The 15,458-nt window shown below is 34.6% G+C and overlaps 1 protein-coding gene across 1 annotated transcript in view; it reads left to right on the forward strand.

The window, feature by feature from the left end:
* The first annotated feature begins 1,954 nt into the window (after positions 1 to 1,954).
* The window catches only part of LOC121429327 (low-density lipoprotein receptor-related protein 2-like), a 35,444-nt gene continuing 21,940 nt past the window's right edge, over positions 1,955 to 15,458 (forward strand). The window contains exons 1-13 of the mRNA XM_041626337.1: positions 1,955 to 2,155; positions 6,707 to 6,832; positions 7,438 to 7,572; positions 8,175 to 8,297; positions 9,058 to 9,180; positions 9,647 to 9,772; positions 10,285 to 10,407; positions 10,982 to 11,107; positions 11,469 to 11,603; positions 11,929 to 12,048; positions 12,815 to 12,934; positions 13,916 to 14,038; positions 14,486 to 14,608. Coding sequence (XP_041482271.1) covers positions 2,032 to 2,155; positions 6,707 to 6,832; positions 7,438 to 7,572; positions 8,175 to 8,297; positions 9,058 to 9,180; positions 9,647 to 9,772; positions 10,285 to 10,407; positions 10,982 to 11,107; positions 11,469 to 11,603; positions 11,929 to 12,048; positions 12,815 to 12,934; positions 13,916 to 14,038; positions 14,486 to 14,608 — 1,627 coding nt within the window. The 5' untranslated portion in view covers positions 1,955 to 2,031. The remainder of the gene's footprint in view (positions 2,156 to 6,706; positions 6,833 to 7,437; positions 7,573 to 8,174; positions 8,298 to 9,057; positions 9,181 to 9,646; positions 9,773 to 10,284; positions 10,408 to 10,981; positions 11,108 to 11,468; positions 11,604 to 11,928; positions 12,049 to 12,814; positions 12,935 to 13,915; positions 14,039 to 14,485; positions 14,609 to 15,458) is intronic.

The raw sequence follows: 15,458 nt of genomic DNA on the forward strand, positions 1-15,458 counted from the left end.
AGTGACCCTCGATGGATGCAATCAATTGACGGTCACTCAAATTTATCAATGTTGTTGAACCTTAACCTAATATATGACCTGCGCTTCTTTATACTGAAACTTTCAAAGAACTAAAACTGCATCATTGACAGCATGGGTTTACAGATGGGGATTAGGGGCTACCCCCCAAAATAAAAATAAATAAATAAATAAATAAATAAAATAATAATAATAATGATAAGTTTACAAACAATAAAACAAGCAAGACAGTTCCACGACGGAGAAAAAAATAAAGAAAGAAATTTTAAAAGAAAATGAAAAGGATGGCTACAATATGGCTGCGATGAATGCAAGGAATGCTCCCCAGGGAGTGGAAATTGTGCACTTTCGTGCGGGATTGAAATTAATCCAATGACCGGGGTAATAATATGCTGTAACGCGCTTTGAGCCATTCTGGGAAAAGCGCTTTATAAATATTGGGTATTATTATTATTATTATTAATATGAAATTCTTTTTTAGATATCATATTAAAGGACAAGTCCACCCCAACAAAACTTGATATGAATAAAAATAGAAAAATTCAACAAGCACAACACTGAAAATTTCATCAAAATCGGATGTAAAATAAGAAATTTATAGCATTTTAAAGTTTCACTTATTTTCAACAAAATAGTTATATGAACGAGCCAGTTACATCCAAATGAGAAAGTTGATGACATCACTTACTCACTCACTATTTCTTTTGTATTTTATCATATGAAATATTTTTATTTTCTCGTCATTGTCATGTAAAATGAAGTTTCATTCATCCGTAAACACGTGGAATTCCATTATTTTAACATTTTGTGCTTCAGGCAAGGAGGTCCTAATTGTCAAATTCGTAAAAATTGAAATATTGTATAATTCAAACAATAAAAAACAAAAGAAATAGTGAGTGAGTGATAATCATCGAGTCTCTCATTTGGATGTAACTGGCTCGTTCATATAACTATTTTGTTGAAAATAAGCGAAACTTAGAAATGTCATAACTTTCTTATTTTACATCCGATTTTATGAAATTTTCAGCTTGTGCTTGTCTGATTTTTCTCTATTGATTCAAATCAACATTTTTCTGAGGTGGACTTGACCTTTAAGTTCTGTCATAAAATAAGAATTTAAGTTTTAAGATGTCAATGTTTTCTCTCGACATTTAAGAATATCCGAATTAATAAACCACTTATTTTTCCCCCTTCAACTTTGGAGCTCATTGTATTCTATTAAATGTTAGTTGTATCGGAATCATAAATGCGGAGAATTGGCATCCCTTTCTCACTAATGCAAAGCCATGATTTATTATCATTTTTTATTAATTAAGCTCTTGTCTAGGGTGCTTTATCTAAATTTTGTGTTTAGAGGATGAAAGTGCTCAATAATTTCAATCACCTAATTTTCTATTTAACACTTTCAAAACAAATTACTGAGACATTAATCATGATGTTACTGATATCGGACGTTTTACTTTAACATGTTTAATACCACTAATATGCATTCAATGTTTTCAAGAATATCAAGGCACTGAATGCAGTAATAACTTTACCTGTCAAATTGATTGCCTTTTTTAGGATTATTATTTGCTTTTTGCTTAGAACAAAATAGTAAAAAGTCAAACTTAAAAAAAAGAAAAATCACCTGGAATTCGATGCGTTTTTTTAGAATAAAGATGACGGAGTCGGTGTTACTTATGAGTCACCCAACCCCTCCACCTACGCCAACATCCATTTAGAAAAAACGTCAACGCCCTCAAAAAATGCCTACAACCAAAACCTTTACATTTCGAAAACGTTATTGGGTCCAAGGTTTAATCCAGATTTAAGAGAAGGGGAGATTACTGACGTAGACCGAAGTAGGCTGCTTCGGTGGTTGAAAATAAAAGAAGATGTTGAATGCATGGTTAGGTTTCAACAATACAAGAAACTACACCCCCGATCGGTGGTGACGAGCAGAACCTGATCTGTGCTGTTACGTACGGACATCCGATATTCACGAAGAAAGTGCAATAATGCAAGGATGATATGGAGAAGATACTCTCTAATTCAATGTTAATAGGAAAACTCAAGATGCCAAGATCACCTCGGATTTACACATATATTTTAGTTATTTTATCTACTTTCGCAATATCATTAGTCTATGGACAAGGTAAGCATCATTTATATGTTTCATTTACTGTTTATATTTCTGTCAGTTGCATAATAGTTCGAATATTTCATTCTATACGTATGACAGGCGCAAGACGGGAGCAGACCAGAATCTTGGATTTAAGTTTTGCTCATTCGCATAACTTACATGCAGATGTCAAGGGAATTGGTCTCATGCTTTACAATATACTGAACAATAAGGCACTCGTCAAAAGTGTGATATACAGAACACAGCATCTAATCTATCATTTTATGCACTTGAAATGATTAATTAGATATGTTTTTATCATATTGCAATTGATAGATTTTTTTGAAATATATATATAACTAAGTATTATGATAAGGGATACAATCGGGGATAGAATAAGTAATGGGATGATGAAGTTGATGTAACGATCGTGGTGATGGTGGTTGTGATGGTAATAGTAATGTTGACCATGGTGATGTTGATGATGTTGGTGACATTGGTTCATTAGTTATGCTTAGGAATAGGATGGCGGTGGTCGGTGATGGTGAAATGATGGTGATGGTAATGATGATGGTGTTGGTGGTGATTTGATGATAGTGGTGGTGTTGGTAATGGTGATGGTAATGGTAATTATGATGATGATGGTGGTGGTGGTGGTGGTGTTATTGATGGTAATGATTACGATGGTGTTGATGGTGGTGATAATATTGGTTTTGGTGCAGGTGATGAGAGGATGATGATGATGAGGAGGATGGTGGTGGTGGTGGTGGTAATGTTTTTGTGTTGGTAATGGTAATGATAGTGGTGGTTGTGGTTGTGGTACGTGGTAGTTATGATGATGGTAGTGATGGTTATGATGATGATGAAGTTAGTAATGGCGATTGCAATGATGATAGTGTTCATGATGGTAATGATGATGGTGTTGGTAGGGATGGTCATGGTAGTGATGATGACATTGGTTATCTTCTTCTTCTTCTTCTGGAAACAGTACAGTCCACCGTCTGGTGTATTGTCGTACTGGTTATGATAGTGGTAATGGTGAAAGTGGTAACTGTAATGTAAATGATGTTGGTGATGATGATGATGATGGTAGTGGTGGTGGTGGTGGTGGTGGCGGTGATGGTGATTATGATAATGATGATGGTGGTATTTAAGTAATGATGCTGGTCATGGTAATTATGGTAGTGGTGTGCAGATGTCGATAAATCGTTCAAGTTCAATTATTGCCACTTTATACTGTTATATGTTATTCCCACGGACTTCTAACATCACCGCTACTATATACACCACTTCTACCAATACTGCTGCTACCACCACCACCAAAACCACCATTATAACAAATTCATAATCATTGTAATAAGACAATTTTTTGTAGGTTCAAATTTCCCTCTTAAGCAACGATGTGATTCGATTATCAAAGATACTACAGTGCAGTTGTATGAAAGAGCACAACATGATATCAACACATAATATATTCTTCATCAGATCAGATTCACAGATTAAGCTTTAATGAATCTTATCTTTGAAATACAAATGCCAAATTTAGATTGTTATTAGTCTTTTAACCAATAATTTACAAAATGAACGGCTAATGTTTGAAGATCTGGGTAAAGATAATTACATTAGCAGTAGGGTCTAAACCATATTGTCTCCGTGCCATTACTCCTAAATGGAGTATTATGATCACGTATGTTCAATCAGCAGATCACGGTTGAAAATTAAACCACGAAAAGGGCTATAAAACCTAAAGCTGAAATGTTTACACGCTTGTTTACGTTTTAACTTCTATACAATTTGTAGGCGCTAATGGAAATCATGATGGTTGAAGAGATTTATCTGCATAATCCAAATGTTACATAACATTAATAGAGCAGCTACTTGCATAGGGCCTCCATATACTTCGTAAAAGCCATCTTTGTTTGATGCCATTGTCAGGTGCGGAACCAATGTGGTCAAGTTCATAAGAATGCCTTGTGATTTCTTCACTGTTCAATTCTTTGAACACGGTCAATTCGGCATTGTCTTTAAAACGTACCTAACTGCCATTTAATCACTTACGTCATCATTCATCCAGTAATATTTTTAGCAAGAAAACATCGGACAGCACGTTTGAAAAGTAATCTTTTTTGTTCAGAGAAAGCATTGATTCAACTGAATTCATAAACATGTACGAAGGAAGTGATACAAGGTGGATGATGGTGACAATATATATATTATATATATATATATATATATATATATATATATACATATATATATATATTCGTTTGTATTCCAACACGTGGAATATCTACTGAATATAGTTAGTCTATTATTTATCTATTATATATCAGGCACTGGTTAAAGAATATTTTGATATTCGTTTATACAAAAATAATTGGCCTATTTTTCCTTGTTTAAAGTACATAGCTGTACTGCCTTCCTTCTTATGATGGAATATTTCTTCTTCGTATAATGTGACATTCTTATCTATGAATTGACCTGAATAGTACGAGGATTGTCTTTTTTATGGCTTCTGTCATGGTATAACATCCGCATCTTACAAAATCACATCAACAATGTTTAGCATTTCTTATTTTATTACTATCTCTCTCAACTACAAGTAGGCCTAATTAACAAATTTACCAATACTGTTTAAAGTTTTACTTTTTATGTAATCCATTTGTTTCTCCTTATTTTGATGAATCATCATGTAGAAATCCAGAAGTAGAATAAAAACTATTTGATACAATGGATTGGAAAGTATTTGTCACGAGGTTAACGGAATATGACGACTACTGATGGTCTTTCTAATACAGTTCAGGAAATTCCATTTGGTCCATGGAGCTACTATTGTACACAAAAGGTCTTGGTCTGAGAAGGGTAGGACAGTTACGTAATAATCCTTTCTCTGCTGCAGAATAGGTGAATAAGAATTGGAGGGTTTTGTTATGTTAATGCACCCGTTTAGTTCTGGGCTTGTATGCTACGACACACTCGGACCTTACATGGCTTTATCCCTGTCCATTTGTGTTAACCTGAATATTGTCATGAAATCACAAGATCATGCAAACGTAACGATACGTCACCGTATCTATCATTCACTTTAAAATGTTTTTTCCATTCCCCTAAAATGTAATGGGCGTATCAGAAAAAAACTTCCATATATTTTCCTGACAAAAACATACAAGTTACAACGGGGACGGAAACCATATTTCCCAATAAAAAAGGTATTGATTCCGTACAGACGTTTCCAGTGCAATGCATCGCTGAACACGATTCCTCTGAAAGTATGCTTTAAAAATCAAAAGTATAAACATTTCTTAATCAATGGCGATAAAACGAATGCATAATTTCATTCATTGTTCACGATAAGTGCACTTTGCCTTTTCCATCTGTGTGCAGTAGAGGTCAAAAAACAGTTCAATTTGCTTTATTTTTTCTGAATATTGTTTTTCATTTACAAACCACAAGGTATCTATAAAATGGTAATAGGTTGTTCGTTCGCGTGATTTAGGTTTCGTGATTATTAATTTGATGATATAGGCGTATTCTTCAAATCCATCATTACAATAAGGTTTCTAGCTGTATAAGAGCGTTCGTGCTACTGAAAATATAAGCTGATTGAAATATTCTCGGGAAAGAACAAGACCGTGATTGTCTGTCTTGCGTGTACATGTAATTAGCAGGGGGAAAACTTAAATACACTTATTCAGTTATAGGAGGCACGTACAGTATAGCTCTATGATATAACGTTGCGCTTTTCCATTATTAGTTTCATAGGTATTGACGATAAAAAAACGACCTTGTTACGCATTTTTAATGAGACTCGTCATCGTCCACACATTTAAGATTACTTCTAAATAAATTCCCCTGAACAGATCCGCATTGTTTAGTTATATATCTTCTGTTTGAATTCATACGGGAACTAATTAGCTTGGAGATTGGAAGAAATTATTCTTTAGTTCTTCATGTACACAATATGTAGGCTTTTACCACGTGATAAATCGTCGATGTGTACATTTATTGTACTACCCACTTATCATAGCCCAAGTTATAGAAACTTGGTAACATGGATCTATGTAAATAATCTAAATTAAGAATGGATGAATGTTTATCAATGTCTTTCGCTTCCCCAAACACACATTTTTCAAGCTTGTATTTTTAAATGCAAAATATGCAGTCATATTTGAATTTGAAAAAAACAGAGCTTCAGACATTTTATTTTTTTAACTTTTTTAAGTAAACGGACAGTTATTGGACTATAAAAATAAAACATAAATCAGTAAAATTCAAACAAGATCGGATATATATCTCAGAAATAGCTTAGATTTTCTTGAAAATTTATTTTGAGGATTCTTTATTCAGAAATAGAATGTTCAAATTGCCAGCACATTATGTTTGTACTTGTACAAATTCCTCATCCATGTTTGTTCAATATTTTGTAACATTTCTCTGAATTTATTTTCGATTTCATATTCCTTTAAATAGTCTTCTCTGATCAAAAAATAATTGTCAATAAAATGAGTAACCTTCTTTATATAAACTAACAAATTTCATGATTTTATATTTCAAGATCGATCGTCTCGTTTTCTTTATTTCTAGTTCCAACATGTGATAATTCCAATGGAGGGTGTAGTGATATATGTACGCCCCTATCTGCATCAGGAGGAGTAATATGTTCGTGTTCAGACAACAAAACGTTAGCCAACAATAACAGAGTCTGTGTCCGTAAGTCATTTCCTTTTATACGCACCCCTACTTATCCAACCAGTTCTTAAGTTCCATTTTCTCCCCAGTTTCATATGGCATCTCTCATGATTATACCAATTAAATGAAAATTATTAAGCTACTCATCAAATATGAGAATGATGAACGACTAGACATGAACAAAAAAGGCAATTTAGGAGAAGGATCCTATCTGATTTCTTTAGCTTATTTACGAGTTTAACACCCACACATAGAACGTAGTACACTGCAAAAACTCCGGTGTTGATTTAACACCAGCCCGGAATCTATATATGTCCACACCAGAGAAGTATTGAAACAACACCATTTAGGAATCAAACCGATGCTGTTTTAATACTAATTGGTGTTGTATAAACACCTATCTGGTGTTAGACTGGTATACCAAAACCGGTGTTGTTAACACCTCTTTGGTGTGGACAAATATATAGATTCAGGGCTGGTGTTAAATCATCACCAGTCTTTGCCGTGTCTAACATTCACTCCGTTCCCGCCTGCGCCTAAAAAGACAAACCACATCTTCGTGCTAGTAGAATGAATACACCCAAATATTTAAATTATTATGTTGAAAACATTGTCCATTTTTATAGCACCAGATACAAAAGTTTGTGATGGCTCGACCCAGTTTACATGTGCCAATGGGGAGAAATGTATACCGCTCATCCAGGCTTGTGACATCACTGATGACTGCGGGGACGAGTCGGATGAGGGAACTAACTACTGCTGTGAGTATGAACATTGTAAAACATAAAGATGTAAACATTAAACTTCAATTCCAAGCTATTAAATATTTCATGCTCCCAGTCTGCTTTTATTTTGAATAGGTCACGGTGTCCAACTAGAAAAATGCCACATGCTTGATCCCAATTAGTAAAAAAAAATGGATGCAGTTAAGAAACGTTATGGGTGTAAGGTGGTTTTTTCATAGACTCAAAGTTAATGCTTAATTATAAATTTTCTTTTATTTTATGATACAGGGCACTGGTGAAACCGTTGATTTCAGAAATGAAATCTCTATTTTTCCTCGTCAAGATGAGTAGGCCTATGTAGGAATCCTTTATTGATCTTAATCAAAGCAGCATCCATTTTCCAAATCGGGCTCTAAAACAATTTTTATTATTTTATGTCGAAACAGTTTTATTAAGAGGCCACCACAACTGAACAAATGAATGGGCGGGTAGTAAATAGTGGCTGTGATTACGGCACTATCACTCTTCTATCGTTCGCCTTTCTCGATTACATATTTTACTTATCCTAATCGTAATATAGATTTATTCCTAATTGCAGCTGATAATAAATGCTATCAATTATTTTTTCTTTTGAACAGATGACCATAAATGCGGTGTAGATCAATTCACATGTGACAACGGAAAATGTATTTATGAACAGTTTAAATGTGATTTCTACAATGATTGCTTCGATAACAGTGATGAAAACCCAGACATATGTGGTAGGTCTCTTTTTTCAGTTTGAGTCATGGAACTAAAGAAGGAATAATTTGATATTGCATTTTGAAACTGAATAAGAAATTAATCAACATAAAAGCAAACGAGTTGATCAAGAGGCAAACGATTGATCTAAAATTGTAATATTTTGTATTTCAAGGTTTCAACGTTCAAGGTTTTATTCATATCAAGCATACCACATTTTCAACAATATCAACAACTCAGTACAAATAATGATATTGTAGAAGACAAACAATAATATTATACAATACAAATTATTATAGGTAAGCATAAATAAATATCGTAAAATATTTCAATTTAAATTCAATTTATTCTTGATAATAATAAAAACATCATCAAATTGTACATTCGTATAAAGAAATATCATTGCAAGAAAAGGAGGACAATAAAAAGTTTACACTTGAAAATAAGAAGCCTCCAAAGAATACAATAATCAATTATGTACACATCAGATGAAGAGGGGGGGCGAAATATGCTCATTCACACACAGACACACACACCCACCGAGGAACATCGTCATCATAACACACAAAAGCACACCCGAAACATCCATTATCGTGGTTCATTCATTAACAAAAATAATACATGTATAAATAAAGTATTGTATGAGAATGAGAGAACAACAGAGTAAAACAATTACATTTTGTTTAACTTCCATTTTCACTTCGAAACGTTATACTGACCTTAAATGGTCAGGTTATCATCGTTGTCTTATAAAACATATCTTGATTTTTTTTCTTTCAGGATTTGTTACATGTTCCCCTGGGTCGTTTGCGTGTGCCAATGGTATCTGTATATCAAACAGTTCTCTATGTAATGGTATTGATGAATGTTTAGATGGCATGGCTAGTGATGAACTTGGTTGCCGTAAGTTACTTTGTATTTATCTTCATTTCATCACTCCATCTCATCCTTTCTATTCCCTATCTACCCCTCTCTCTCCCCCCCCCCTTTTTTATTTTTTTCTCTCTCTTTCTTCCCCTTTCTCTCTCTCTCTCTTACATTTCATCTTTTACTCCTTCATTATCATTATTAGTGTCAGAATAATTCATTTTGTTATTATTATTGAATGATCGTAAATCATAAGTACACAATATATTATTACTTTGTCCCAATACGCTTATGTATTTTTCAATGCTAATCTGTATCACTGTATTCTTAGTTAGTATTACATCACTATAAATAAAGATAACTCACGTGGATTTAAATTCATAGCTTAAATAATGACAGCAAAATACAGTCTTAAATACCATTTCATTATGATGTAAGTCAGACTAGAAAGGTATAAGAGTCCATCTCTAATTCATCAATTTCTTCTATTACATTCCCACAGCCGACAGAACATGTTCCCCTGGTACTGTCCCGTGTGAGAACAGTAATATCTGTATTTCACCCCAGTGGCTGTGTGATAAATCTAATGACTGTGGTGATAACTCGGATGAAGATAGCTCTTTCTGCAGTAAGTATATGGGTGTTATGATTGTCCGAGGACCGTTAAACAACCAAATTGTTATAAGCCAGCTCCCCCCCCCCTTCCCCGCATCCTAAAAGGTGATGATTGACTACACTTTCTACCAATCTGGAGTGCGTATTCGAGACATGCGTTGATTTGGGATGTTTCTACAATTGGCCAGTGTACAGTATACATATCAATTGACATAAAATATCAATTAATATCAAGGAGATATTTAGCTAATGTTCTTATCGCCGTTACAAATCACATTAAAATATCAATATTAATGTTATGATAAAAGAATCTTCTAAAGCAAAACCCATGAAAATTTTATCCATCTCTTTGTAGAATAGAATAAATTTATAGAATAGCATTAATACAGATTTGCTGATTGAATAAAAATATGAAGTAAAAATATGCATCTCAGTCAATCAAAGCAAGGTAAAGTTGTCAGACATCAAATACTGATCAAATGTTCCCCTTATCCGTTCATCCCATTGCCATTTTCTCTCCCTCAGGTAACCGAACATGCTCAGTGGAAGATTTCTTGTGTCAAAGTGGTAAATGTATCCCAGGAGCGTGGTTCTGTGATGGAAGATCAGACTGTCCTGATGGTGACGACGAAGTTGAAGATGTCTGCAGTAAGAATTTTCACTTTGGCCAGAAAAGACGATTTTCTATTTAAAGAAAAGGAGAAAAGAGAAAGGGAAAACATTGGGAATATGGCAGGGAGAAGACGAGAACAAGAAGGGAATGTGAAAATGTGAACGAGAGGGGGAAATAAAAAGAGGAGATTATGAGGTATAGAGAAAGGGGAGGGAGGGGGTGTACCAACGAGTACACAGTTACGAGAATATTTGGCTTTCATGGTTAATAGTAATTCGACGATGGAAAACATATGCTTCGTGATTGGAAAGTTCATGCTACAAAATGCGTTGTTTAAGAAAAGGTATAAAAGTTTACGACAGAATATATGATGAGTATGGCTGTCGTGAAATATATTGTTTCACTTCCCATATTATCTTATTCATGGGAACAAACATTTCAAATCAAAACAAATCACAAGATCGCTGTGACTGATCAAGGTATCTGTGTTGAATGGAATGCTCATACCAATCGATCGATGACTGAATGCTAAACTACTCTAACATACTCTTAGATATATTTCGTGATGGATCTCTTAATATTTTCTTCTTTTTTGTTCTTTTCACCCAGCTGCTCCTAATTTCACTTGTCATTATGGTCTCTTTACCTGTGATGACGGAACATGTATCACTGAAGAATGGGAATGTGATGGCATACCAGAATGTCCAGACGGCTCAGATGAATACAGAAGTTGCCGTAAGTTGGACTAACCACCTTGATTAAAATATGATCGCAAAAGACTTTCAAATGATTATCCTAAGAAAATAAAGAATGCGATTGAACTGTGAAATAATTTTTCATAATCTCTCAACGATTTCAATCAAGCCTGTTAAGTTTCATACAAGCATGATGAGTGAAGACGTTCTCATAAGATTACCATGAATTGCATTATGGGTGGTAGTCTTACCTGATTGCGTTTTTTTTTCTCCATTTAACAAATTGAAATCTGGGTTCCTTGGAACAATCCAGTTCTTTCAATTCAATAACACATGTTCTGTCCTTTCTCAAGTCCAAATGCTCAAAGCTATGACACCAAATATATTTCTATTCTCAATAGCGGAATATGTTTGTCCGGAGAACTTCTACAAGTGTGAGCAGAAAAAGCATCTAAAGAACAGATGCATCCCCGACACTGCTGTATGTGATGGACAAGTTGATTGTGCCATGGGAGATGATGAATTCCAGAACTGCAGTAAGTATAACTATTTGATATGATAGGTATCAACGGGCACCATGTCTCTGCAGATGTTGGGCAATGATAACCAGTAAACTTTCGATGTTTTGGTCATTGACAAACACCTATTTATGAATCAGATGGCGGCTGATGGCGATTTTCAGACTTCTATGCACCTTGTTGTACCGTCGACATTGTCCAAATACCCCTCCTAGTTTGCAAGGGTGTTCAAACAAAATTTTCTAATGTCCCATAATACCCTCTGCCATATATACAATGTTACTTAGACCCTATGCCAGAGTTCGGCTATTACCATCACTGTTTCTTATTTTCTTCTTTTCAGCTATGCGTACCTGTATGCCAGGAGAGTATTCATGTCGAAATGGTCTTTGTATCAGAGATGAATTCCTCTGTGACCATGAGAATGACTGCGGTGATCAATCGGATGAAGGATCAGCGTGTAGTAAGTTGATTTCTCATGGTGACTACACTACCCCTTCCATCTTCCATTTGCCACTTACCCCTACTGATGTTTAATTATATTCCCTCTATATTTTACCTATTCCTCTTATTCCATCTCCTTCTTCCATTCTCGTCCTTTCCTTCGTCCTTCTCTTTCAGCTTAATTATTTTCACAAATGAAAATTTCATGTTCACATCATGTGAAAAGTCTGAGTAAATTAATTTTTTGGGGGCAATTCCATAAAATGATCAACCTTTTTGTACGTCCAACCCCCATATTTCTCAAGTCTTACTTCACTTCATAAACTGACCAAGTCATGGTCATTTGAGAACATTACAGTCTATCAAAAGAACAAGAAATCAGAGACAGAAAATTTCATGAAGGTCCAACATATAGGGGGTCGGACGTACATATTTTATGGAATTGCCCTTAAACAAATTTTTACACCCCCTCTCTCTCCCTCTCTCTTTCTCTCTTTCTTGGTTCCATGACATTTGCTCCGCAATAAATTCCAGACACAAATGGAGTGACCAACTTCCACTCTGGATTTGACACTATACCCTATCATAAACCCAACCCTAAACATAACATAAAACCCTATTGCACCCCTAACGCTAACCCTATATCCTCGATGAAATAAAGCCCGGAGCAATTGTCAACAGAGCTAATGTCGTCGGAACTAATGTCATATCCCCTCTTTGGTTACCCTCTGTCCCTATATCTCCCTTTCCTCGATAGCAATATATCTCTCCTTTCTACTCTTCAGATTATTCTCGATGTGATCCTGAAACGGAATTCACCTGTAACAACGGTCTCTGCGTGATGGCATCATGGGTTTGTGACGGTGTCAGTGATTGCAGAGATCGCTCTGATGAACACGGATGTGGTACGTGGTAACGAAAGCTTTTTATTCCTACAAGTTCTTTAACTGTGCCTGGAATCAGCATCATAGTGTTACAGATCTCCGGTTACTTAGACCTTTTAGACCTGTTATACTTTTTGTTGCGTAGGTTAATTATAAAATCTAAGTAACGTCTTATGTCACCAGTTCAATATTGCTAGTGTAAGATGATAGGTATGTATTATAATACATACCTATACGGAAACTATTGCTCATTTATTTTGGGAATGTCCCCTTACTCGTCGATTTTTAGATGATTTTGAAAAATACACTCTTAAAAGTGAAATAAAATTATCTTTTAATGACTTTGTATTTGGCATACCAGCTGGAAATTCTTCTTTTAATTTTGATATTTTATATGCCAAATATTATATCTTTTCAACTAAATGTTTAAAAGGAAACTTATCATTCTCATCATTTCAAAAGAAATTAAAGTATCAGCATGAGATAGAACGAACTATGCACATGCATCAAAATAAGTTTATTTTATATCTTGATGAATCGAGGCACATCGAGCTTATTTAAATTATGTATTGTGTATATGTATGATATTGAATGTGATGTATCACATACATTTTGCATTTGTTTAAATGCGTTGTGGAGAAATATTGAATAAAGACTTTCTTTGAAAAAGAAAGAAAATGTATTATAATCTGAATCTGAATGAATTATTGTTTCTCATGTAGATATCAAGTTATCTGAGATAGAGGTTCATATAACAGTCAGTATCATGTGATTTTCATTTCTTTATACATCAAAAACATACCCCCTCCCTCCTGCCAAAAAGTGTTAAATTTCCAATATCAGAAGGTAAATTTGATTGTGGTTTCTAAATTCAATCTTTGACCAGCTTTCTTTTTCCATATATTAACAACTCGTTACATACGTATAATTTATTGGTAATTCATTACATTGGTAAACATATGAGAAAATATGAAATGGTTATTCTTTTCTTTCTTCATTTAGATGAAAACACACCTACATGTGCTCCTGGTGAATACATGTGTGGAGATGGATCTTGTATTCTACAACAACTCGTTTGTAATAACGATCCTGACTGTAATGATGGTTTGGATGAATACCGCTGCGGTACGTTCAAGGTTTTTTATTATTTTCTTTTTAAAGATTAAGATTAAACCACAAAAGGGATTATTGAAACAATCGGAAGCGATAGAATATATGAAGCAAGTTGGATCCTGGCCCAGCTGAAGCCCTGATGCTTGAATAGATAGAATAATGCTGCCAGTTCAACAAAATTCAACGTCTATTATTCTCCGAGGATGTCAAAACACAAATTCCCTTTTCAATATGTGTTACTCTGCAGTGAGACTTAGGAAATGTATCCCTGTAGTAGTGATTTGGGATTTGGGGTTTGTTTTGAATTATCTCAACTCCTTGATGTACACTCCATCCAAGCTTATTATGAGTTTAAACGTTCATATCTTAGCTAGACAGCATTCAATACTTGCGTACATAGAGACACATACAATTCAGATTGTCGAGTTTAGTCTTCATTATTTCACGTTGTACTAACAGGTGTAAATGAATGTGAGAACAATGCCACTGGATGCCATCATAACTGTGTGAACACGGCTAATAGTTACTACTGTACATGTGACGATGGGTTCCGGTTGAACGCTGACGGACGAACGTGTGACGGTATGTATGGACATGCTTCTCACTCAAGGTCAGGGTCCCCATCTTCCACGATATGATATAGATTGATATCAAACTCAAAGTGCGATTGATTTGAAATTGTAAGTTTAGCGATGTAAAGTCTCAATTAATCGCACTTTGAGTTTGATTTGAATTTATCTCAATCTTTTGTAAGACCGGGCCCAAACACTGAAGTTTACTACCCGAATACTTAATATAAGCCTTATGATTGCAAGCAAATTCAAAAGGACTTACCAGTACTTTTTTGCACTTATTCAGAGTTTATTTGACTATGCTAACCCTGCTTGGTTTAGTGGCATAAGCGAAGTCGATAAAAAGAAGTTGAAAATTATACAGAAAAAAATGGTTAGATTCATTAACTGTTCTGATCCCAGAACCCATGTTGGCTATACCGAACTCTCTGGAGCAGGTTTTCTTGAAGTCAACAAAAAATCAAAGCAGCTTATTTTGCACCACGTGCATAAAATCTATCACAATAGATCGAATCATTACATTGGATCAAACTTTAATCTCGTTACCGAAATACATAACTATAATACAAGAAACAGCCATTTCAACTTTTGCTTACCAGAAAGGATAGGGAGTATTGGTAACTCCTTTTATTACAATGCTATAAAACATTGGAATTCCCTTCCCAATTGTGTAAAGGAAATAGGAAACTTTTTGCATTTTAAGAGGAAATTGAAAGAATATCTTTCACTTGAGAGTCAAAAAGAAGATGCAAATGATATGTTATACGGTTGATTTAGCCTGAATACTGACCTAGGTCTTTTCTCTTCTCTACCAGGTATTTTTATGTATTTTACATAGTGTGATTGAAGCTTCGATATGT

This window comes from Lytechinus variegatus, chromosome 1, assembly GCF_018143015.1.
Source record: "Lytechinus variegatus isolate NC3 chromosome 1, Lvar_3.0, whole genome shotgun sequence".
Classification (NCBI taxonomy): domain Eukaryota; kingdom Metazoa; phylum Echinodermata; class Echinoidea; order Temnopleuroida; family Toxopneustidae; genus Lytechinus; species Lytechinus variegatus.